The 25,017-nt window shown below is 40.2% G+C and overlaps 1 protein-coding gene across 1 annotated transcript; it reads right to left on the bottom strand.

Annotated features, from left to right (window-relative positions):
* Positions 1 to 23,597: 23,597 nt before the first annotated feature.
* Positions 23,598 to 24,545, bottom strand: LOC102957974 (olfactory receptor 2V2). The gene has a single exon (XM_007083054.1). The coding sequence runs from the start codon at positions 24,543 to 24,545 to the stop codon at positions 23,598 to 23,600; it is 948 nt and encodes a 315-aa protein (XP_007083116.1).
* Positions 24,546 to 25,017: the final 472 nt, after the last annotated feature.

The following is a 25,017-nucleotide window of genomic DNA, read 5'->3' as shown; positions in this document are numbered from 1 at the left end:
ACTGGCCATTTGCCTCACTATTCCCCTGCGCACTTTCCCTTCCTTCTAGAATGGCCTCTCCATTCTGTGCCCCTTATGTGGGGTTATCCAAAGCCTCTACAACCTTCTGAGCTTGGGGACTCTGACAGGCTAAAGTATTTGTGGGTGACTCACACCATTTCCTTCCTGCAGTTGTCTTTGTGGGATGGTGAATTTGAGCTGCTAATGGCAGGATGATATTTATTTTACTTTGTTTTATAGTATGTGAAGGGTTGTATGTAACTCTTAGGTACTAGCTCAGGACCACACACAGAAAGAACCAAATAGACTAGACTTTTCTGGATGGCCCTGGAAGGGGGGTGCTGGGAGTAAATATGCCTGCTTCATAGAAAGGCCCAGAACTGTCCTGCCAGGTTGCCCTAGGTATAGTAGGTCTCCAGCCCTGTGGACTTCTGATAGCTACCACAGTAGGTCTTCAGGAGGTACGTGGACATACTGTAGTCCCAAGAAACTCAGGAATAATGGTGGCTCTTGGGTGGGGAGAGGAGAGGTCATCTCATTAGGAACTCTCAGCAGCATTTGGAAGTTTCTCCATTCCAACCCCTTGCTCACCAGCTTACCCTGGCCAGGATCCTTGGTTTGGCTTTTGAGATTCCAACAATTGTGACTCATCCTCTCTGCCTGCATGTTTCCTACTACCCTTCAAAGTGCCCATTCCACCAAGTCCCACCACACCCATCTTTATAAACCAGCATGCCTTTGCTAAGATTAATAACAATAGGCAAGAACTAACACCTAGTCTTGCTATGTACTGGGCCCGTGCTTCACAGACTTCACTCATATTACTGCTAGAGCAACCTTCTGAAGTAGGTACTACTATCCCCATTTTACAGAGGAGAACACTGATTTACAGAGAGGCTAGGAAGCTTGTCCAGGGAAGAAGACAGGAAAGATGGTATAGTCTGGACTCCCTTTTCCTCTTTCTTTCACCAATGACTAGATTTATTTTTCTAGGCCTAGTTCCAATGGCTACGAAAGCCTCTCTAGCTAGCAGGCTAATGTGAATAATAACGCTTTACAAAAAAACCCAACAATCCTATTTCTTGTGTCTAATCTCACCTTTACTTTTTTGATGAAATGACCCATGATTTGCATTTATTCACGAAAACAAAACAAAAACTAAAACACCCCCCCCCCCCCCCCAAACCGGTACCCACGATTTATTGTCTGGCCTGTTTGGGTTCTTGGCTCTCTGCTGCCCTCTGTTGGCTGCTTGTTTTCCTGAGCGGAGAAGGGAAATCTCTGATCCCAACTAATGCACAAGGGCAGATGTTTGTTTTCCAAGGGTCAGATTATGGGGTAAAGTGTGAATATGACAGATACGATCCTGGTTTTTAATTTTTAATGAACTACTTTAATAAACTAAAACACAAACAGTCTGAAACTTCACGTGTAAAATAATTTTTATAGTCATTAAAAAAATTGATCTGGTTATGATGAAGATTTGCTATACATGTGCCCCAAAGTCCCCCAGTGAGCTGAACTGGAAACTTGGTGGGAAAGGAATTGATAAGGGCAAAACCCAGTGGCCTATGAGTCTTTTTAACTGTTTATTAAGAAAATTTCAAGCATACACAAAAATTATCTCAAACTCTGATGTTTGTCCTCCTAAGCCAGATTCTTATTTCCTTTGTTCTCCCATTTTCATGTATATTTTCTTTCTCTCTCCCTCTCCCTCATTTCCTTATTTTAGCAAACTTCTAAGTTTGGAGTTGTGCACAGTGAGACTAGTTATGAGATTATTACAACTAATTTCAGTTAGTTGATTGAATCGTGTGTCTGAACATGAGGGCAATCCTATGGGAACATTTTGTAACCTAGAACTCACCACATTTCTGGGTCCTAAGTATTTAGCAGGTATTTTTCAATTGAAAACCTGGTCCTTGTCCAAGGAAATGAATTAAAGACACAAGATCTATGCCAAGAAATGCAAGTAAAATGAAATAGAAATCTCTTATCACCAGCAGAGGCAAAGACTGTAAAACATGTGTTTGGGTGATTGTAGTGCAAATTCCTGCCTTAATGGATTTGGCTAAATTGTTATCTGAATTTTCTTCCAGTCTAGAGGTCCTATGATTATAGATAGTCTGGTTGACACATCCAAGATACTTATGATTGAGGGGTGTAAAATCCTGGAGAGATATGAGTTGACATGGGTTTAAGCAGGGAATGCTTCCTGGAAGAGGAGACTTTGGATCAAATTGAAATTTGGACAAAGCAAAAAGAGGGATAAAAATGAAGAGTATAACTAGAAAGACACTTAATATTATATAACTTAAAACTAATTTGGTACCTGGGCCCTATATAAGTGGCTATCAGTAGATGATCAGTAAAATAAATTATGGCCCGTCCACACAGTGAAAAACATTGCACCTCTTGAAAAAAATGAAGGGAACTTGTAATAGTGGTTGATTTTGGAGGTCAACCAGGCGGCAGGAGGAAGAAGTAAAAAGGAGACACACTTTTCACTATGTATACTTTCCTATGTTTTGGATTTGTTACCTTTTAAAAATGCACATGGTAATTTACTTTAATAATTAATTTGGAGAAATATAGGCAAAGAATGGAGTGTTTCATAGACAAAGCAAAGACTCTTCTTTTACTATAATTAATCCATAAATGATTATCAAAGACAAAATGCACTCAATAGTTAAAGAGTTGATTTTATTCAAGCTATTGTAATAGGGAAAACATTTGGTGATGAGGGAAGTCTCAAAGAAGAGGAGGGAAACTTAAGGTTTATAAAACTAGGGAGTTCACCAAGGAAGGGTAGGGGCAGGTTTTATCTTAGACTGTGTGAGAGCAGGATTGGTCTTTTGTGGTTAGCTCCTTAACCATTTCTGGAAACCCAAAGGGTGGTGGGATTTCTTAACCATTCCTGTTTTTATCTGTCTATGTATTCCACCACAGGGCTTGAACTCACAACCCTGAGATCAAGATCTTATCTGAGATTAAGAGTCTGATTAAGAGTCTAACCAACTGAGCCACCCAGGAGCCCCTACTGTCCTGTTTTTAGGCAACACAAGGCTCATTAACTATCTCACCCAGTCTCATGGCTTTAAATATCATCTATATTCTGAGTTAAAATTACCACAAATTTGGAAATAATCTGGAGGATGAATACATATTCTTTTAATGTTATTGTTTCACAGGCTCACACCCAAGTTATAAATACCATAGGGGAGTATTCCCATGTTTGTCATTGCTATTTACTATTTGATTAGAGCCCAAGCACTGTGAGTTTACATCATTAACTTGTAAATTTCTGTCTGATGGAAAAGAATTAATTACCCTGAGGACATTAACCAGTTTTGTACCTAACCTTGCAGTTTTATTTGATCATTCCTTTATTAGATTGCTTATAAATCCCAACTTCTCGAGTGCTTTTGAACCAACTTTACTATATTATTGTTTGCTTCATTAATCAGTATAAGTTGAATAAAATCTTTGACACATATTTATTTTATTTTATTTATTTTTAAAAAAAATTTTTTAATGTTTATTTATTTTTGAGACAGAGAGAGACACAGCATGAGCAGGGAAGGGGCAGAGAGAGAGGGAGACACAGAATGTGAAGCAGGCTCCAGGCTCTGAGCTGTCAGCACAGAGCCTGACGCGGGGCTCGAACTCACGAACTGTGAGATCTTGACCTGAGCTGAAGTTGGACGCCCAACCGACTGAGCCACCCAGGCGCCCCAACACATACTTATTTTATATTTGTACAAGGTTCAGGTTTTTACCTTTAAAAAATTTTTGTTGCTTGTGTGAACTCGAGAGAACAGATACACTTTGCTGAAGAAGTGCACCTCATGGACTGTCTAAACCCAAGTATGTCAAGTATATGTCATGTGGGAACCCAGAATGCTTCCTGAAGCGTTAAGAAATTTATTTTACTGTGTCTCTTTTTCTTTTCTGGTGTTGTGTGTTTGTGTCCTGTTTTCATTTCTGGTTACTGGTCAAGTTTGGTTCAGGCTCTGTGCAGACAAAGTAGATAATTATTCCCTTTTGGTGGCAGCAGTTATTGAGTCTGGATTCATGGTTTGAGTGGTGATGATGTCTGTCAGATGCAGACATCTGCATTTATTGTTGAGTTTGCAATTTACTACCTGGTTTAAGCTCAAACACTGGGGAGGGCCATGTTAATTTATGGGTTTGTGTCCAGTGAAAAACATGATTGCAAAGGCCTGATTTATTGCCTGATAAGACATTAAACACTTTTATATTATGGAATCTTATTTGAACATGATTTTATTTTTATTTTTATTTATTTTATTATATTTTAAAATTCCAGTATAGTTAACATACAATGTTATATTAGTTTCAGGTGTACAACACAGTGATTCAACAATTCCATACAACACCCAGTGAATGATTTTTTAAATATTGTTGGATTTGGTTTGCTAATATTTTCTTGAGGATTTTTGCACCTATGCTTATCAGAGATACTAGCCTGTAGTTTTGGTTTTTTTTTTTTTGAGTCTTTGTCTGGTTTTGGTATCAGGGTAATGCTGGCCTCATAGAATGATTTTTGGAAGCTTTACTTCCTCTTCTATTTTTGAAATAGTTTGAGGAGAAGAATAGGTATTCTTTAAATGCTTTAAATGCTTGGTAGAAATTGCCTGTTAAGGTGTCTGGCCCTGGACTTTTGTCTTTTGGGAGTTTCTTTATTACTGATTCAATTTCATTGCTGGTAGTTGGTCTGTTCAAATTTTCTATTTCTTCCTGATTCAGTTCTGTCTATGTCTCTAAGAATTTAGCCATTTCTTCTAGGTAATCCAATTTGTTGGCATATCATTTTTCATAATATTTTCTTATAGTTATTTGTATTTCTGTGGTGTTGGTTGTTATTTCTCCTCATTCATTTGTAATTTTGTATTTGCGTCCTTTCTCTCTCTCTTTCTTTTCTTTTTTTTTTCTTTCTTTCTTTTGTTCTTTCTTTCTTTCTTTCTTTTTAAATGAGTCTGGCTAATTTTGTTAATCTTTTCAAAGAATCAACTCCTGATTTCATTGATCTGTTCTATAGTTGTTTTAGTTTCTATTTCATTTATTTTTCCCTAATCTTTATTATGTCCTTCCTTCTATCAGTTTTGGGTTTGTTGTTGTTATTTTTCTTTTTTTTTTTTTTTTTTTAATTGTTTTTTTTTTTTTTATTTTTTAATATATGAAATTTACTGTCAAATTGGTTTCCATACAACACCCAGTGCTCATCCCAAAAGGTGCCCTCCTCAATACCCATCACCCACCCTGCCCTCCCTCCCACCCTGCCCTCCCTCCCACCCCCCATCAACCCTCAGTTTGTTCTCAGTTTTTAACAGTCTCTAATGCTTTGGCTCTCTCCCACTCTAACCTCTTTTTTTTTTTTTTTTTCCTTCCCCTCCCCCATGGGTTTCTGTTATGTTTCTCAGGATCCACATAAGAGTGAAACCATATGGTATCTGTCTTTCTCTGTATGGCTTATTTCACTTAGCATCACACTCTCCAGTTCCATCCATGTTGCTACAAAAGGCCATATTTCATTTTTTCTCATTGCCACGTAGTATTCCATTGTGTATATAAACCACAATTTCTTTATCCATTCATCAGTTGATGGACATTTAGGCTCTTTCCATAATTTGGCTATTGTTGAGAGTGCCGCTATAAACATTGGGGTACAGGTGCCCCTATGCATCAGTACTCCTGTATCCCTTGGATAAATTCCTAGCAGTGCTATTGCTGGGTCATAGGGTAGGTCTATTTTTAATTTTCTGAGGAACCTCCATACTGTTTTCCAGAGCGGCTGCACCAATTTGCATTCCCACCAACAGTGCAAGAGGGTTCCTGTTTCTCCACATCCTCTCCAGCATCTATAGTCTCCTGATTTCTTCATTTTGGCCACTCTGACTGGCGTGAGGTGGTATCTGAGTGTGGTTTTGATTTGTATTTCCCTGATAAGGAGCGACGTTGAACATCTTTTCATGTGCCTGTTGGCCATCCGGATGTCTTCTTTAGAGAAGTGTCTATTCATGTTTTCTGCCCATTTCTTCACTGGGTTATTTGTTTTTCTGGTGTGGAGTTTGATGAGCTCTTTATAGATTTTGGATACTAGCCCTTTGTCCGATGTGTCATTTGCAAATATCTTTTCCCATTCCGTTGGTTGCCTTTTAGTTTTGTTGGTTGTTTCCTTTGCTGTGCAGAAGCTTTTTATCTTCATAAGGTCCCAGTAATTCACTTTTGCTTTTAATTCCCTTGCCTTTGGGGATGTGCCGAGTAAGAGATTGCTACGGCTGAGGTCAGAGAGGTCTTTTCCTGCTTTCTCCTCTAAGGTTTTGATGGTTTCCTGTCTCACATTCAGGTCCTTTATCCATTTTGAGTTTATTTTTGTGAATGGTGTGAGAAAGTGGTCTAGTTTCAACCTTCTGCATGTTGCTGTCCAGTTCTCCCAGCACCATTTGTTAAAGAGACTGTCTTTTTTCCATTGGATGTTCTTTCCTGCTTTGTCAAAGATGAGTTGGCCATACGTTTGTGGGTCTAGTTCTGGGGTTTCTATTCTATTCCATTGGTCTATGTGTCTGTTTTTATGCCAATACCATGCTGTCTTGATGATGACAGCTTTGTAGTAGAGGCTAAAGTCTGGGATTGTGATGCCTCCTGCTTTGGTCTTCTTCTTCAAAATGACTTTGGCTATTCGGGGCCTTTTGTGGTTCCATATGAATTTTAGGATTGCTTGTTCTAGTTTCGAGAAGAATGCTGGTGCAATTTTGATTGGGATTGCATTGAATGTGTAGATAGCTTTGGGTAGTATTGACATTTTGACAATATTTATTCTTCCAATCCATGAGCAGGGAATGTCTTTCCATTTCTTTATATCTTCTTCAATTACCTGCATAAGCTTTCTATAGTTTTCAGCATACAGATCTTTTACATCTTTGGTTAGATTTATTCCTAGGTATTTTATGCTTCTTGGTGCAATTGTGAATGGGATCAGTTTCTTCATTTGTCTTTCTGTTGCTTCATTGTTAGTGTATAAGAATGCAACTGATTTCTGCACATTGATTTTGTATCCTGCAACTTTGCTGAATTCATGTATCAGTTCTAGCAGACTTTTGGTGGAGTCTATCGGATTTTCCATGTATAATATCATGTCATCTGCAAAAAGCGAAAGCTTGACTTCATCTTTGCCAATTTTGATGCCTTTGATTTCCTTTTGTTGTCTGATTGCTGATGCTAGAACTTCCAGCACTATATTAAACAGCAGCGGTGACAGTGGGCATCCCTGTCGTGTTCCTGATCTCAGGGAAAAAGCTCTCAGTTTTTCCCCGTTGAGGATGATGTTAGCTGTGGGCTTTTCATAAATGGCCTTTATGATCTTTAAGTATGTTCCTTCTATCCCGACTTTCTCAAGGGTTTTTATTAAGAAAGGGTGCTGGATTTTGTCAAAGGCCTTTTCTGCATCGATTGACAGGATCATATGGTTCTTCTCTTTTTTGTTGTTAATGTGATGTATCACGTTGATTGATTTGCGAATGTTGAACCAGCCCTGCATCCCAGGAATGAATCCCACTTGATCATGGTGAATAATTCTTTTTATATGCTGTTGAATTCGATTTGCTAGTATCTTATTAAGAATTTTTGCATCCATATTCATCAGGGATATTGGCCTGTAGTTCTCTTTTTTTACTGGGTCTCTGTCTGGTTTAGGAATCAAAGTAATACTGGCTTCATAGAATGAGTCTGGAAGTTTTCCTTCCCTTTCTATTTCTTGGAATAGCTTGAGAAGGATAGGTATTATCTCTGCTTTAAATGTCTGGTAGAACTCCCCTGGGAAGCCATCTGGTCCTGGACTCTTATTTGTTGGGAGATTTTTGATAACCGATTCAATTTCTTCGCTGGTTATGGGTCTGTTCAAGCTTTCTATTTCCTCCTGATTGAGTTTTGGAAGAGTGTGGGTGTTTAGAAATTTGTCCATTTCTTCCAGGTTGTCCAATTTGTTGGCATATAATTTTTCATAGTATTCCCTGATAATTGTTTGTATCTCTGAGGGATTGGTTGTGATCATTCCATTTTCATTCATGATTTTATCTATTTGGGTCATCTCCCTTTTCTTTTTGAGAAGCCTGGCTAGAGGTTGGTCAATTTTGTTTATTTTTTCAAAAAACCAACTCTTGGTTTCGTTGATCTGCTCTACCGTTTTTTTAGATTCTATATTGTTTATTTCTGCTCTGATCTTTATTATTTCTCTTCTTCTGCTGGGTTTAGGCTGCCTTTGCTGTTCTGCTTCTATTTCCTTTAGGTGTGCTGTTAGATTTTGTATTTGGGATTTTTCTTGTTTCTTGAGATAGGCCTGGATTGCAATGTATTTTCCTCTCAGGACTGCCTTCGCTGCATCCCAAAGCGTTTGGATTGTTGTATTTTCATTTTCGTTTGTTTCCATATATGTTTTAATTTCTTCTCTAATTGCCTGGTTGACCCACTCATTCGTTAGTAGGATGTTCTTTAACCTCCATGCTTTTGGAGGTTTTCCAGACTTTTTCCTGTGGTTGATTTCAAGCTTCATAGCATTGTGGTCTGAAAGTATGCATGGTATAATTTCAATTCTTGTAAACTTATGAAGGGCTGTTTTGTGACCCAGTATATGATCTATCTTGGAGAATGTTCCATGTGCACTCGAGAAGAAAGTATATTCTGTTGCTTTGGGATGCAGAGTTCTAAATATATCTGTCAAGTCCATCTGATCCAATGTATCATTCAGGGCCCTTGTTTCTTTATTGACTGTGTGTCTAGATGATCTATCCATTTCTGTAAGTGGGGTGTTAAAGTCCCCTGCAATGACCACATTCTTATCAATAAGGTTGCTTATGTTTATGAGTAATTGTTTTATATATCTGGGGGCTCGGGTATTTGGCGCATAGACATTTATAATAGTTAGCTCTTCCTGGTGGATAGACCCTGTGATTATTATATAATGCCTTTCTTCATCTCTTGTTACAGCCTTTAATTTAAAGTCTAGTTTGTCTGATATAAGTATGGCTACTCCAGCTTTCTTTTGGCTTCCAGGAGCATGATAAATAGTTCTCCATCCCCTCACTCTCAATCTAAAGGTGTCCTCAGATCTAAAATGAGTCTCTTGTAGACAGCAAATAGATGGGTCTTGTTTTTTTATCCATTCTGATACCCTATGTCTTTTAGTTGGCGCATTTAATCCATTTACATTCAGTGTTATTATAGAAAGATATGGGTTTAGAGTCATTGTGATGTCTGTATGTTTTATGCTTGTAGTGATGTCTCTGGTACTTTGTCTCACAGGATCCCCCTTAGGATCTCTTGTAGGGCTGGTTTCGTGGTGACAAATTCCTTCAGTTTTTGTTTGTTTGGGAAGACCTTTATCTCTCCTTCTATTCTAAATGACAGACTTGCTGGATAAAGGATTCTCGGCTGCATATTTTTTCTGTTTAGCACACTGTAGATATCGTGCCAAGCCTTTCTGGCCTGCCAAGTTTCAAAGGAGAGATCAGTCACGAGTCTTATAGGTCTCCCTTTATATGTGAGGGCACGTTTATCCCTTGCTGCTTTCAGAATTTTCTCTTTATCCTTGTATTTTGCCAGTTTCACTATGATATGTCGTGCAGAAGATCGATTCAAGTTACGTCTGAAGGGAGTTCTCTGTGCCTCTTGGATTTCAATGCCTTTTTCCTTCCCCAGTTCAGGGAAGTTCTCAGCTATAATTTGTTCAAGTACCCCTTCAGCACCCTTCCCTCTCTCTTCCTCCTCTGGGATACCAATTATGCGTATATTATTTTTTTTTAGTGTATCACTTAGTTCTCTAATTTTCCCCTCATACTCCTGGATTTTTTTATCTCTCTTTCTTTCAGCTTCCTCTTTCTCCATAACTTTATCTTCTAGTTCACCTATTCTCTCCCCTGCCTCTTCAAGCCGAGCCATCGTGGATTCCATTTTGTTTTGCAATTCGTTTAAAGCGTTTTTCAACTCCTCGTGACTGTTCCTTAGTCCCTCGATCTTTGTGGCAAGAGATTCTCTGCTGTCCTGTATACTGTTTTCAAGCCCAGCGATTAATTTTATGACTATTATTCTAAATTCACTTTCTGTTATATTATTTAAATCCTTTTTGATCAGTTCATTAGCTGTTGTTATTTCCTGGAGATTCTTCTGAGGGGAATTCTTCCGTTTGGTCATTTTGGAGAGTCCCTGGCGTGGTGAGGACCTGCAGTGCACTTCCCCTGTGCTGTGGTGTATAACTGGAATTAGTGGGCGGGGCCGCAGTCCGACCCGATGTCTGCCCCCAGCCCACTGCTGGGGCCACAGTCAGACTGGTGTGTGCCTTCTCTTCCCCTCTCCTAGGGGCGGGATTCACTGTGGGGTGGCGTGTCCCGTCTGGGCTACTTGCACACTGCCAGGCTTGTGTTGCTGGGGATCTGGCGTATTAGCTGGGGTGGGTAGGCAAGGTGCACGGGGGCTGGAGGGGCAGGCTTAGCTCGCTTCTCCTTAGGTGATCCACTTCAGGAGGAGCCCTGTGGCAGCGGGAGGGAGTCAGATCCGCTGCCGGAGGTTTGGCTCCGCAGAAGCACAGAGTTGGGTGTTTGCGCGGAGCGAGCAAGTTCCCTGGCAGGAACTGGTTCCCTTTGGGATTTTGGCTGGGGGATGGGCGGGGGAGATGGCGCTGGCGAGCGCCTTTGTTCCCCGCCAAGCTGAGCTCTGCCGTCCGGGGGCTCAGCAGCTCTCCCTCCCTTTGTCCTCCAGCCTTCCCGCTTTCCGAGCAGAGCTGTTAACTTATGACCTCCCAGACGCTAAGTCGCGCTTGCTGTCGGAACACAGTCTGTCCGTCCCCTCCGCTTTTGCCAGCCCAACTCGGGGGCTCTGCTTGGCCGGCGAGCCGCCCCTCCACCCCGGCTCCCTCCCGCCAGTCCGTGGAGCGCGCACCGCCTCGCCGCCCTTCCTACCCTCTTCCGTGGGCCTCTGGTCTGTGCTTGACTCCGGAGACTCCCTTCTGCTAATCCTCTGGCAGTTTTCTGGGTTCTTTAGGCAGGTGTAGGTGGAATCTAAGTGATCGGCAGGACGCGCTGTGAGCCCCGCGTCCTCCTACGCCGCCATCTTCCGGAACCCTGTTGTTGTTATTTTTCTAGCTTCTTCAGGTGTAAGGGTAGATTGTTTATTTGAAATTTTTGTGGCTTTTGAGGTAGGCCTGTATTGCTATAAACTTTCCCCTTAGAACAGGTTTTGCTGCATCCCAATGATTTTGACCATTGTGTTTTCATTTTTATTTGTTTCCATGTACTTTTTAAATTTTTTATTTGATTTCCTCAATGTTATTTAACCTCCACGTATTTGTGTCTTTCCAGATTTTTTCATGTGGTTGATTTCACGTTTCATAGCATTGTGGTCAGAAAAAAAGTAAGGTATGATTCAATTGTCATGAATTTGTTGAGGCCTGGTTTGTGACCTAGTATGTGATCTATTCTGGGGACTGTTCCATGTGCAATTGAAAAGAAAGCATATTCTGCTGTTTTAGGATGGAATATTCTGAATATATCTGTTAAGTCCATCTGGTCCAGTGTGTCATTTAAAGCCTTTGCTTCCTTGTTGATTTTCTATTTAGATGATCTGTCCATTGATGTAAGTGGGGCATAAACATCCCTTACTACTTCTGTATTATTATTGGTTAGTTCCTTTATGTTTGTTATCAACAGTTTTATATATTTGGGTGCTTCCATGTTGGGTTCATAAATATTTATAATTGTTATATCTTCTGTTGAATTGTCCCCTTTATAATTATATAGTGTCCTTTAGTGTCTCTTATTACAGTGTTTATTTTAAAGTCTATTTTTCTGATATAAAGATTCTTAACCTGGCTTTCCTTTGACATCCATTTGCATGATAAATGTTTCTTCATCCCCTCACTTTCTTTTTTCTCTTTTTTTATTTAAATTATTTATTTATTTATTTATAAATGTTTTTATTTTATTTTTGAGACAGAGAGAGACAGAGCATGAGCAGGGGAGGGGCAGAGAGAGAGGGAGACACAGAATGTGAAGCAGGCTCCAGGCTCTGAGCAGTCAGCACAGAGCCTGACATGGGGCTCGAACTTACAGACTGTGAGATCATGACCTGAGCTGAAGTCGGATGCTTAACCGACTGAGCCACCCAGGCACCCTAAGTCTTGTATTTTAAAAAATTATTTATTTATTTATTTATTTATTTATTTATTTATTTATTTATTGTGAGAGAGAGCATGAATGGGGGAGGGACAGAGAGAAAGGAACAGTGAGAATCCCAAGCAAGTTCCATGCTGTCAGTGCAGAGCCCAATGTGGGGCTTGATCCCATGAACTGTGAGATCATGACCTGAGCTGAAATCAAGACTCAGATGCTTAACCAACTGAACCACCTACGTGCCCCCTGAGTTTTGTATTTTTATCCATTCTGTCACCCTATGTCTTTTGATTAGAGCATTTAGCCCATTTAAATTCAAGTTAATTATTTATAGATATGTATTTATTGCCATTTTGTTACTTGTTTTGTGGTTGTTCCTGAAGATTTTCTCTGACCCTTTCTTGTCTTTCATATTTTGCTGATCTTCTTTTTTTTTATGCTTATTCATTTTGAGAGACATAGAAAAAGAGAGTGGGGGAGGGGCAGAGAGAGAATACCAAGCAAGCTGCATGCTGTCAGCACAGAGCCCAGCACAGGACTTGATCCCACAAACCCTGAGATCATGAGCTGAGTCAAAAATCAAGAATTGGACACTCAGCCAACTGAGTCACCCAGGTGCCCCCTTGCTGATTTTCTTTAGTGACATATTTGGATTCCTTTCTATTTACTTTTTGTATATATATTAGTGTTTTTTGATATGGGGTTACCATTAGGTTTGTCTAAAACCTCTTCTGCACTAGCAGTCTATATTAAGTTGATGGTCATTTAAGTTTGAACCCATTCTTATCTCTTCTCCCCATGTTTTAGGTATATGTAGTATATTTTACATCCTCTTCTGTGAGTTCCTTGACTGATTTTTACTGTTTTTGTGTGTCCTATCTGTATACTGTCACTTTTGGTCTCTCCTTTACACTCAAAGAGTCTCCCTTTTTTCTTTTAAGTTTTTATATAAATCCCAGTTAGTTAACATATAGTGTAATATTATTTCAGGTATACAATATAGTGATTCAACACTTCTGTACAACACCTGGTGCTGGTAACAACAAGTGCACTCCTAATTCCCATTACTTAACCCAACCCCTCCACCCACCTCCCCTCTGGTAACCATCAGTTGTTCTTTATAGTTAAGAGTCTGTTTCTTGGTTTGCCTCTCTCACAGAGCATTCCATTTGTGTGTGTGTGTGTGTGTGTGTGTGTGTGTGTGTGTGTGTTATTGTCAAATTGGCTAACATATAGTGTGTAAAGTGTGCTCTTGGTTTTTGGGATAGGTGATGGGGTTCATCACTTACATACAACACCCAGTGCTTATCCCAACAAGTGCCCTCCTCAATGCCCATCACCTGTTTCCCCCTCTCCTCCACTCCCCATCCACCCTCAATTTGTTTTCTGTACTTAAGGATCTCTTATGGTTTGTCTCCCTCCCTCTCTGTTTGTAGCTACTTTTTCCCCCCTTTCCCTTCCCCCATGGTCTTCCATTAAGTTTCTCAAGATCCACATAGGAGTGAAAACATATGGTATCTGTCCTTCTCTGACATACTTATTTCACTCAGCATATTACCTTCCAGTTCCATGCACGCTGCTGCAAATGGCCAGATTTCATTCTTTCTCATTGCCAAGTAGTATTCCATTGTATATATAAACCACATCTTCTTTATTCATTCATCAATTGACAGACACCTTGGGCTATTTACATATCTTGGCTATTATAGATAATGCTACTATAAACATTGGGGGGCATGTATCCCTTTGAATTAGTATTTTTGTATTTTTTGAGTAACAAAGGAGCTGGCAGGCACCATTTTTCTCGCCAACCACCCAGCATAAACACATGCCATCAGTGGGTACCAGCTAGGTGCCAACACTCACTGACCCATTAACTTGCTAACACAGCCACATACCCTCCCTGTGCTTTGGTGGATCTACCTCCTCCAGCAGACCTGCTTTACTCCTGGTGCTGTGGGTCCCCCTCCAATACTCTCTTGACCAGAGACCGTCCAAAGCGAACCACAAGCTTGGCAGTGTGCAAGTAGGCCTGACATGTGCCAATACCACTCCAAAAAGACTCCTGCTCCAAGGAGAGGGGAAAATCTCCACACACTAGTCAGATGGAGGCCCCAGCAAGGGCCCTGTACACCAATGAAAGCTTCTCAGTGGACAATACACAGAAAGCCCCCTGCAGTTTGGTGTTACTATACCTCGCAAACACCTGGTCTGCCTCAACTCAAGCCTAAGGCAGTTCTAGACTGGCCCACTAACACCACAGGGATCACACAGCCCACAAGAGGTAAAGAACCATTGCAGATGACTGGACTGAAGGAAAAAGTGGCTCAGCCACAACAGCGGGATGCATGCAACACATAGGACACAACCCTGAATGCCAGATTCAGGCTAACAGGGAGCATTGCACTTCAGGGCATTACAAAATCTCATCCTCATAAAGCCACTACCTTTAAAGAGCAGGAGACTTAGCTGACTTTCCTAACACACAGAAACAGACAGAGAGACTCAGGCAAAATGAAGAGATAGAAGAACATGTACCAAATGAAATAACAAGACAAAATCAAGCAAGAAGGGTGCCTGGGTGGCTCAGTCAGTTAAGTGCCCACCTCTTGATTTCAGCTCAGGTCATGATCTCACAGTTCATGAGTTCAAGGCGAGCCCTACATAAGGCTCTGCACTGACAGTGTGAAGCCTGCTTGGGATTCTCTTTCTCTGCTCCTCCCCCACTCATACATATGTGCTCTCTCTCTCCTCCCTCTCCCTTCCCTCAAAATAAATAAACATTCTTTAAAAATCACAGCAAGACTCTCCCATTTCTGTCCTTCCAGAACATGCTCTGAGATGTGTAAACTATGTCCTTCCATATGCCCTACGTGTTTTTCAAACTGTGACTTCTTTACTGCATCTCCATGGGCTGTTTTTTGTGCTGTCTCTTTAGGGGCAAGACTGTTTTCTCTAACCCTCTTGCTTCTCCCAGAGCCAAGCCCATTGATTTTTAAAATTGCAGGTTTTTCCCTGATGATGAGCGGCATTTCATGTGCCTGTTGGCCATCTGGATGTCTTCTTTGGAAAAGTGTCTATTCATGTCTTCTGCCCATTTCTTCATTGGATTATTTTTTTTTGGGGGGTGTGGAGTTTGGTGAGTTCTTTATAGATTTTGGATACTAGCCCTTTATCCGATATGTCATTTGCAGATATCTTTTCCCATTCTATGAGTTGCCTTTTAGTTTTGTTGGTTGTTTCCTTTGCAGTACAGAAACTTTTTATTTTCATGAGGTCCCAATATACAAATCAAAGCCACACTGAGATACCACCTCACACTGGTCAGAGTGGCTAAAATGAACAAATCAGGAGACTATAGATGCTGGTGAGGATGTGGAGAAACGGGAACCCTCTTGCCCTGTTGGTGGGAATGCAAACTGGTGCAGTCACTCTGGCAAACAGTGTGGAGGTTCCTCAAAAAATTAAAAATAGAACTACCCTATGATTCAGCAATAGCACTGCTAGGAATTTACCCATGGGATACAAGAGTGCTGATGCATAGGGGCACATGTACCCCAATGTTTATAGCAGCACTTTCAACAATAGTCAAAATATGGAAAGAGCCTAATGAATGGATAAATAAGATGTGGTTCATATATGCAATGGAATACTACATGACAATGAGAAAGAATGAAATCTGGCCATTTGCAGCAACGTGGATGGAACTGGAGGGTATTATGCTAAGTGAAATAAGTCAGTCAGAGAAAGATACCATATGTTTTCACTCATATGTGGATCTTGAGAAACTTAACAGAAGTCCATGGGGGAGGGGGAGGGGGAAAAGTTACAAACAGAGAGGGAGGGAGGCAAACTGTAAGAGAACAATACAAAGAACAAACTAAGAGTTGATGGGGGGTGGGGGAGAGGGGAAAGTGGGTGATGGGCATTGAGGAGGCCACTTGTTGGGATGAGTACTGAGTGTTGTATGGAAGCCAATTTGACAATTAATTATATTAAAAAAATAAATAAAATTGCAGGTTTTAATTCCCGCTCTTTGTAAGAACTTACAAAATCTGGCCACTCTCCTTTTCAATGTCAATCATCTTCTCTGTGTAGGTTCCTTGATGTGATAGTCTGTTTCTCTCCCTTCTCTATATCAGCAGGAGATCCTATAGGTACATTTAAACTTCCCACTCTGTGCCTTTCTACCCCCTTCAACGTGACCTCTTCTCTACATTTAGTTGTGGAGTTTGTTCTGCCAGTCTTTGGGTCATTTTCTGGGTTATTTACACTGATGTGAGTGTTATCTAGTTGTATACGTGGGACGAGGTGAACTTAGGGTCCTCTTACTCTACCATCTTCCCAGCAATCCATTCTTTGATTTCTCAAAATAAATTTTCTGATGGCCTGTATAAACCCCCTTTGCTCATGGAACTACCTTTACTGTTTGAGTTTCCCATTAATTAATGAATTGCATAAAATCTCTGACACATGTTCATTTGATACTGAATGAGAATTGGGTTTTTAAAACACTTTTTAATGTTTATTTGTTTTTGAGAGACAGAGAGACAAAGTGTAGTGGAGTAGGGGCAGAGAGGGAGACACAGAATTCCAAGCAGGTTCCAGGCTCTTAGCTGTCAACACAGAGTCTGAAACGGGGCTTGAACTCATGAACCATGAGATCATGACCTGAGTCAAAATCCGGCATTTAATTGACTGAACCACCGAGGTGCCCCTAATATTTTTTTAATGTTTATTTACTTTTGAGAGAGACTGAGAGGGACAGAATGCAAGCAGGGGAGAGGCATAGAAAGAAGGAGACACAGAATCTGAAGCAGGCTTCAGGCTCTGAGATGTCAGCACAGAGCCTGACACAGGGCTCAAACCCACAAACTGTGAAATCATGATCTGAGCCAAAGTTGGCCGCTTAACTGACTGAGCCACCCAGGCACCCTGTGAATATTGTTTTTAATGATGAAAAAACAAAACTTTTACAATCCCATACAGAAAAGAAATATATGATTCAATCTTCCCTTTATTTAAAAGTTTTTAGTTATGAATTAAGAGCAAACATTTTTAAACATCCGATGACAGAAATGGTAAATGAAATTATTCAGAAAGGAAGACCCTTACTTCTCAAAAAGAAAAGGGAGATGACCCAAATAGATAAAATCATGATTGAAAATGGAATTATTACAAGCAATCCCTCAGAAATGCAAGCAATTATCAGGGAATACTATAAAAAATTATGTGCCAACAAACTGGACAATCTGGAAGAAATGGACAAATTCCTAAGCACCCACACACTACCAAAACTCAATCAGGAGGAAATAGAAAGCTTGAACAGACCCATAACCAGGGAAGAAATTGAATCAGTCATCAAAAATCTCCCCAAAAATAAGAGTCCAGGACCAGATGGCTTCCCTGGGGAATTCTACCAGACATTTAAAGCAGAGATAATACCTATCCTTCTCAAGCTGTTCCAAAACATAGAAAGGGAAGGAAAACTTCCAGTCTCATCCTATGAAGCCAGCATTACTTTGATTCCCAAACCATAGAGAGACCCAGCAAAAAAAGAGAACTACAGGCCAATATCCCTGATAAATATAGATGCAAAAATTCTCAGCAAGATACTAGCAAATCAAATTCAACAGCATATAAAAAGAATTATTCACCATGATCAAGTGGCATTCATTCCTGGGCTGCAGGGCTTGTTCAACATTCGCAAATCAATGTATGTGATACATCACATTAATAAAAGAAAAGACAAGAACCATATGATCCTGTCAATCGATGCAGAAAAAGAATTTGACAAAATTCAACATCCTTTCTCAATAAAAACCCTCAAGAAAGTCAGGATAGAAGGAACATACTTAAACATCATAAAAGCCATTTATGAAAAGCCCACAGCTAATATCATCCTCAATGGGGAGAAACTGAGAGCCTTCCCCCTGAGATCAGGAACATGACAGGGATGTCCACTCTCACCAATGTTGTTTAATATAGTGTTGGAAGTTCTAGCATCAGCAATCAGACAACAAAAGGAAATCAAAGACATCAAAATTGGCAAAGATGAAGTCAAGCATTCACTTTTTGCAGATGACATGATATTATACATGGAAATGCCAATACGCTGCACCAAAAGTCTGCTAGAAATGATACGTGAATTCAGCAAAGTCTCAGGACACAAAATTAATGTACAGACATCAGTTGCATTCTTATACACTAATAATGAAGCAACAGAAAGACAAATAAAGAAACTGATCCCATTCACAATTGCACCAAGAAGCATAAAATACCTAGGAATAAACCTAACCAAAGATGTAAAAGATCTGTATGTTGAAAACTATAGGAAGCTTATGAAGAAAGTTGAAGATGATATAAAAAAAAATGGAAAAACATTCCGTGCTCATGGATTGGAAGAATAAATATTGTTAAAATGTCAATACTACCCAAAGCTATCTCCACATTCAATGCAGTCCCAATCAAAATTGCACCAGCATTCTTCTCGAAGCTAGAACAAGCAATCCTAAAATTTGTATGGAACCACAAAAGACCCTGAATAGCCAAAGTAATTTTGAAGAAGAAGACCAAAGCGGGAGGCATCACAATCCCAGACTTTAGCCTCTACTACAAAGCTGTAATCATCAAGACAGCATGGTATTGGCACAAAAACAGACATATAGACCAATGGAATAGAATAGAGACTCCAGAATTGGACCCACAAAAGTATGGCCAACTAATCTTTGACAAAGAAGGAAAGAATATCCAATAGAAAAAAGACAGTCTCTTTAACAAATGGTGCTGGGAGAACTGGACAGCAACACGCAAAAGAATGAAACTAGACCACTTTCTTACACCATACACAAAAATAAACTCAAAATGGATGAAGGATCTGAATGTGAGACAGGAAACCATCAAAACCCTAGAGGGGAAAGCAGGAAAAAACCTCTCTGACTTCAGCCGCAGCAATATCTTACTTGACACATCCCCCAAAACAAGGAAATTAAAAGCAAAAATGAACTATTGGGACCTCACGAAGATAAAAGTTTCTGCACTGCAAAGGAAACAACAAAACTAAAAGGCAACTGACAGAATGGGAAAAGATATTTGCAAATGACGTATGAGACAAAGGGCTAGTATCCAAAATCTATACAGAACTCACCAAACTCCACACTTGAAAAACAAATAACCCAGTGAAGAAATGGGCAGAAAACATGAATAGACACTTCTCTAAAGAAGACATCCGGATGGCCAACAGGCACATGAAAAGATGCTCAACGTCGCTCCTCATCAGGGAAATACAAATCAAAACCACACTCAGATACCACCTCACGCCAGTCAGAGTGGCTAAAATGAACAAATCAGGAGACTATAGATGCTGGAGAGGATGTGGAGAAATGGGAACCCTCTTGCACTGTTGGTGGGAATGCAAACTGTTGCTGCTGCTCTGGAAAACAGTGTGGAGGTTCCTCAAAAAATTAACAATAGATCTACCCTACGACCCAGCAATAGCACTGCTAGGAATTTACCCACGGGATACAGGAGTGCTGATGCATAGGGGCACTTGTACCCCAATGTTTATAACAGCACTTTCAACAATAGCCAAATTATGGAAAGAGCCTAAATGTCCATCAACTGATGAATGAATAAAGAAATTGTGGTTTATGTACACAATGGAATACTACATGGCAATGAGAAAGAATGAAATATGGCCTTTGGTAGTAACGTGGATGGAACTGGAGAGTGTCATGCTAAGTGAAATAAGCCATACAGGGAAAGACAGATACCAAATCTTTTCACTCTTATGTGGATCCTGAAAAACTAAACAGAAGACCATGGGGGAGGAGAAGGAAAAAAAAAGGTTATAGAGGGAGAGAGCCAAACCATGAGAGACTCCTAAAAACTGAGAATAAACTGAGGGTTGAAGGGGGGTGGGAGGGAGGGTAGGGTGGGTGATGGTTATTGAGGAGGGTACGTTTTGGGATCTGCACTGGGTGTTGTATGGAAACCAATTTGACAATAAATTCATATTAAAAACACATGAAAACTGAGAACAAACTGAGGGTTGATGGGGGGTGGGAGGGAGGGGAGGGTGGGTGATGGGTATTGAGGGCACCTGTTGGGATGATCGATGGGTGTTGTATGGAAACCAATTTGACAATAAATTTCATATTAAAGAATAAAATAAAATAAAATGTTCATACAAAAAAATAGAAAGGAAGGCCCTTAATGAAAACATCCTAACCAATGACACCAGGAAGAGCGGGGGAGTCAGGAGGGCAGGTCCCATCTAGAGCCTTATGCCCTTGGAGAGCAGAATTCACCAAGCGAGGGCTGCTCTGATTAGTCAGGTAGGTCTGCAACAGGGTGTCAGTGAAGGAAAGCCAGTGCACCTCCATATTCTTGAAGGAAATGGGACTGAAACAGAAGGAGGGACCTAAGAAAGGGAGAGAAGAGAAATTTCCAAGAGAAAAGTCTTGTGTGGTGAATACTCCAGAATCTCCTCAAATCCCATGAAAAAGGGTGTTAACTGAGGTATTTTGGGCACTGCAAATATTTCCACAAGCAGGAAATAATGCCTCTCACAAAGGCTGTGTAAAGGTTTTGAAGAAATGCTAAGATTGTTTAAATGAGGAATGAGCAATGAGGAAACAGAGCCTCACTGGTGGAAGAAACACTCACTGAGCCAGGTCCAGTGCCCAGCTGAGAGGTTTTATTCCCTGACACGCCTATTTGCACCCACTGTTCTTCACTCTGTTGAGATTAAGGAAAGTTGCTCGTATTTTCACAAATCCTTGGAGACCTCTCCTCTGTCACATCTCTGTCCCCAGTGTCTGGCAATTAAATTCCAAGGGAAGGGAACCTCCTGCAAAGTACTCTGCGGATCTCAGGTGCTCCAACAAACAGACTCTGTCTCAGGGAGAGGTGGAGAGGACTCAGGAATGAGGGTAAGGTAAGGGACTTAAATTGTCTGAGCCCAAGTGTCCTTGCCTGTAAGAGGCATATAATAGTGTTCACAAAATGTTTGTAGTGAAATTAAAGTGAATAGACAATCTAAAGTTGCCTCCCCATGGTAGGTCCTAAGAATTGTAGTTACTATTAGAGTTGCTGCCCTCCATTCTTTTCAAGCCTGAAAACTGAGCAAATGACTTCCTGTGGTTTAGTCCAACTTCCAGAACCCAAATAGTCCTCTCTTTTTTTCTCTGCATGCAACAAAGAATATTTTTTCCCAGAAAAAGATAGTTTTATTACAAATGTGTCCATAAGCTGTACAGAGTTTAAATGGATGGATAAAAAATAACACCTATAACTTAAATATAGATATTTGAAAATATATTTTCAAATAAAAATAAAATTCTGGCATTTATATTCCAAACATAACTTCCCATGGGAAAACAGTGTACTGAGTTTTCCTGTTACAGAAACTGAAGTGATAAAAAGTGGCTAATTTTGCTGGAGGATTATATAGAGAGCACTTTCCTGTATATTTCTTACGTGCCAGACAATAAATGAGTCTTTACCCCTTTCCCCAAGAATCCCAAAGACTTTGCACTTTATTCTTTAAAGAATATAAAGACTTCAATAAATCTGTGTAGAGTTCTTGGTCACAAAAATAATCTATTAAAAAATGAGCAGAAGACACGAACGGACATTTCTCCAAAGAAGACATACAGATGGCAAACAGACACATGAAATTATGTTCATCATTACTTACCAATGGGAAATGCAAATCAAAATTATAATGTGATATCATCTCACATCTGTCAGAATGGCTAAAATCAACAATACAAGAAACAACAGGTGTTGGCGAGGATGTGGAGATAAAGGAACACTCTTGCACCATTGGTGGGAATACAAATTGGTGCAATCATTCTGGAAAACAGTAAGGAGGTTCCTCAAAAAGTTGAGAGCACTTGTTGGGATGAGCACTGGGTGTTGTATGTAAGTGATGAATCATGGGCATCTACTCCTGAGGCCAAGAGCACACTGTATACTCTGTATATTAGCTAATTTGACAATAAATTCATTGAAAAATAAGTTAAAAGTAGAATTACCTTATGATTGAGCAACTGCAGCACTAGGTACCTGCCCCCAAAATACAAAAATACTAATTCAAAGGGATACATGCCCCCCAATGTTTATATCAGCATATCTACAATAGCCAAGATATAGAAGCAGCCCAAAAGTCCATCGATAGAGGAATGGATAAAGATGTGGTATATATAAATGAAATTCTATTCAGCCATAAAAAAGAAAGACATCTTGCCATTTGCAATGACATTAATGGAGCTAGAAAATATAAAGCTAAGCGAAATAAGTCAGTCAGAGAAAGACACATATCATATGATTTCACTCATATGTGGAATTTAGGAAATTAAACAAACAAGCAAAAGAAAAAAAAACAAATCAAGAAACAGACTCTTAGAGAAATCAAGAAACACTCTTAACTATAGAGAACAAGCTGATAGTTACGGGGGTGGTGGTGGTGGTGGATGAAATAGATGATGGGGATTAAGGAGTGCACTTGTGATGAGCACAGGGTAATGTATGGAAGTGTTGAATTACTATATTGTACACTTGAAACTAATGTAACACTGCACATGAACTAACTGGAATTAAAAACTTAAAAAGCCAAAAACCCCCACTTATATGTTAAAAAAATTTTCCCAGTTCCAGACGTCAAGGGAGAGCACTCTCTAAAGAGAATTTTATAAGCTTGTTTTTCATCTAAGACACTAGTGTGAGACCTTATATAAATCAGAGACAAATGGTATCTATATATACACATATGGAACATAGTATGTTGCCTGGCATACAGTAGGTTCTGAATTCAATGGTAGAGATTAGCAGTAAGCGTTAAGAAATTAAGCTCAGGGCTGCCTCTGATAGAGAATAATTCCAGTTTTAAATAATAAGTGCTAATGATTCCAATGACTTACTTCTGCACAGTGCTTGAATTTACAAAGTCCTATATTCCAGTGTAATGTATTTTAAAAGTGAATTAACTCACAAAATATTGGGTTACCAAAAAAGCTGGTTTTTCACTAGACATAGAGAGGGTTTAGGGTTTAAAAAGACATCCCCAAGCCTTCAGGTGTTATGATCATCACCATTTTTATTTCATTTTATTAAACATTTTTAATGTTCATTTATTTATTTTGCGATACAAAGAGAGAGAGAGAGAGAACAGTTGGGGAGGGCAGAGAGAGAATCTCAAGCACAGAGCTGGAGGTGGGGCTTGATCTCATGAACTAGTGAGATCATGACCTGAGCTGATAATCAACAGTTGGACACCTAACCAACTGAGCCATCTAGGTGACCCTGATCATCACTATTAATGAGGAAACAGAGCCTCACACAAAGATTATTTACCCGAATTTACAGAACAAGGAGATGATACTGCCAGACACAGGATGCCCTGTGTTGTGTTCAGTGCTGGCTGCTAATCCTGCAATGGTCCAGCCCCTTCCTTAGGGCCCTCATCACATCGCGGTTTCTCAAGCTATAAATGAGGGGGTTGAGCATAGGAGTAAGGACTGTGTAGAAAATAGAGACCATCTTGTCATGACTAGGCACCCGGTAGCGCCGAGGCCTCAGGTAGATGAACATGGCTGCCCCATAGAAGAGGGAGACAGCTGTTAGGTGAGAGGAACAGGTGGCCAGAGCCTTCTTGCCTGCCTGAGCAGAGCGCATGAGGAGCACAGCCCTCAGGATGAAAGCATAGGAGGCCACGGTGATTGAGAAGGGAAGAAACAGCATGAAGACACAGCAAGCATATATCACGTTCTCAAAAATGGATGTGTCTATACAGGCTAGTTTCAACAAGGAAAGCATCTCACAAAAGAAGTGGTTCACTTCTCTCAAGCCACAGTATGGGAAAGTCATTACTACCACCATCTGTATCACACCATCTATTATCCCAAAGGCCCAGGAGCTCCCAACAATTTGAAGACAGACCCTCTGACTCATGAGGACAGGATAGTGAAGTGGGTGGCTAATGGCTACATAGCGGTCATAAGCCATGAATCCCAGCAAGAACCCTTCAGATCCCACAAGACACACAAAGAGGCCAATTTGTATGCCACAACCCACAAAGGAGATGGACTTCCCGCCAGTCAGGAAATTGACCACCATCTTCGGCACATTGGTACAGACCAATATGAGGTCCATGAGGGAGAGCTGACTGAGGAAGAAGTACATGGGTGTGTGAAGTTGAGGATCTCCATAGATGAGGAAGAGGAGGAGGACATTACCACAGAGGGCCACTGTGAAGACCACCATAACAACAGAGAAGAGGACAAGGTCAGTTGGACTGTGAGAAAAAATGCCCAAGAGGATGAAGTCATCTGTGGATGATTGATTCAACCATATCTCCATGGTTTAGTTGATGTTTCTGGTCACCTAACAGTGTGGACAAAAAATATTGGATTGACTGATATTTCTATATTACCTCTGCATTCTACATCTTCAACCACCTGTTTTGTTTGTAACTCACGAAACTTTAACAACATAAGCTTTGAGACATAGGAAGGACACTCCTTCATATTTCCATCTAACAGCAATAAAAGTCATCCTAGTTTATAGCATGGACCAACTATCTGCATTTGTGTGTATCTTTACTAGGAAGAATTTATCATTTCTGCAAGCAAAACCTTGGCTTTATCATATGATACTGAATCTTTTATGATATCACACAGACTTGGTAAACTATCTCAAGCAGGACCGTACATCTCAGTCCAAAAGACCATTTATATGCACAATGGAAAAGGAATTGTATGAAGTTTGAGCTGCTCTTTAACCTGTATGTCTTTTTTTTTTTAATGTTCTGAGAGTGTTATCAGTCTAGCCA

The sequence above is a fragment of the Panthera tigris genome, chromosome A1, assembly GCF_018350195.1.
Source record: "Panthera tigris isolate Pti1 chromosome A1, P.tigris_Pti1_mat1.1, whole genome shotgun sequence".
In the NCBI taxonomy this organism is placed as follows: Eukaryota; Metazoa; Chordata; class Mammalia; order Carnivora; family Felidae; genus Panthera; species Panthera tigris.
This window is presented reverse-complemented; position numbering and strand designations above follow the sequence as displayed.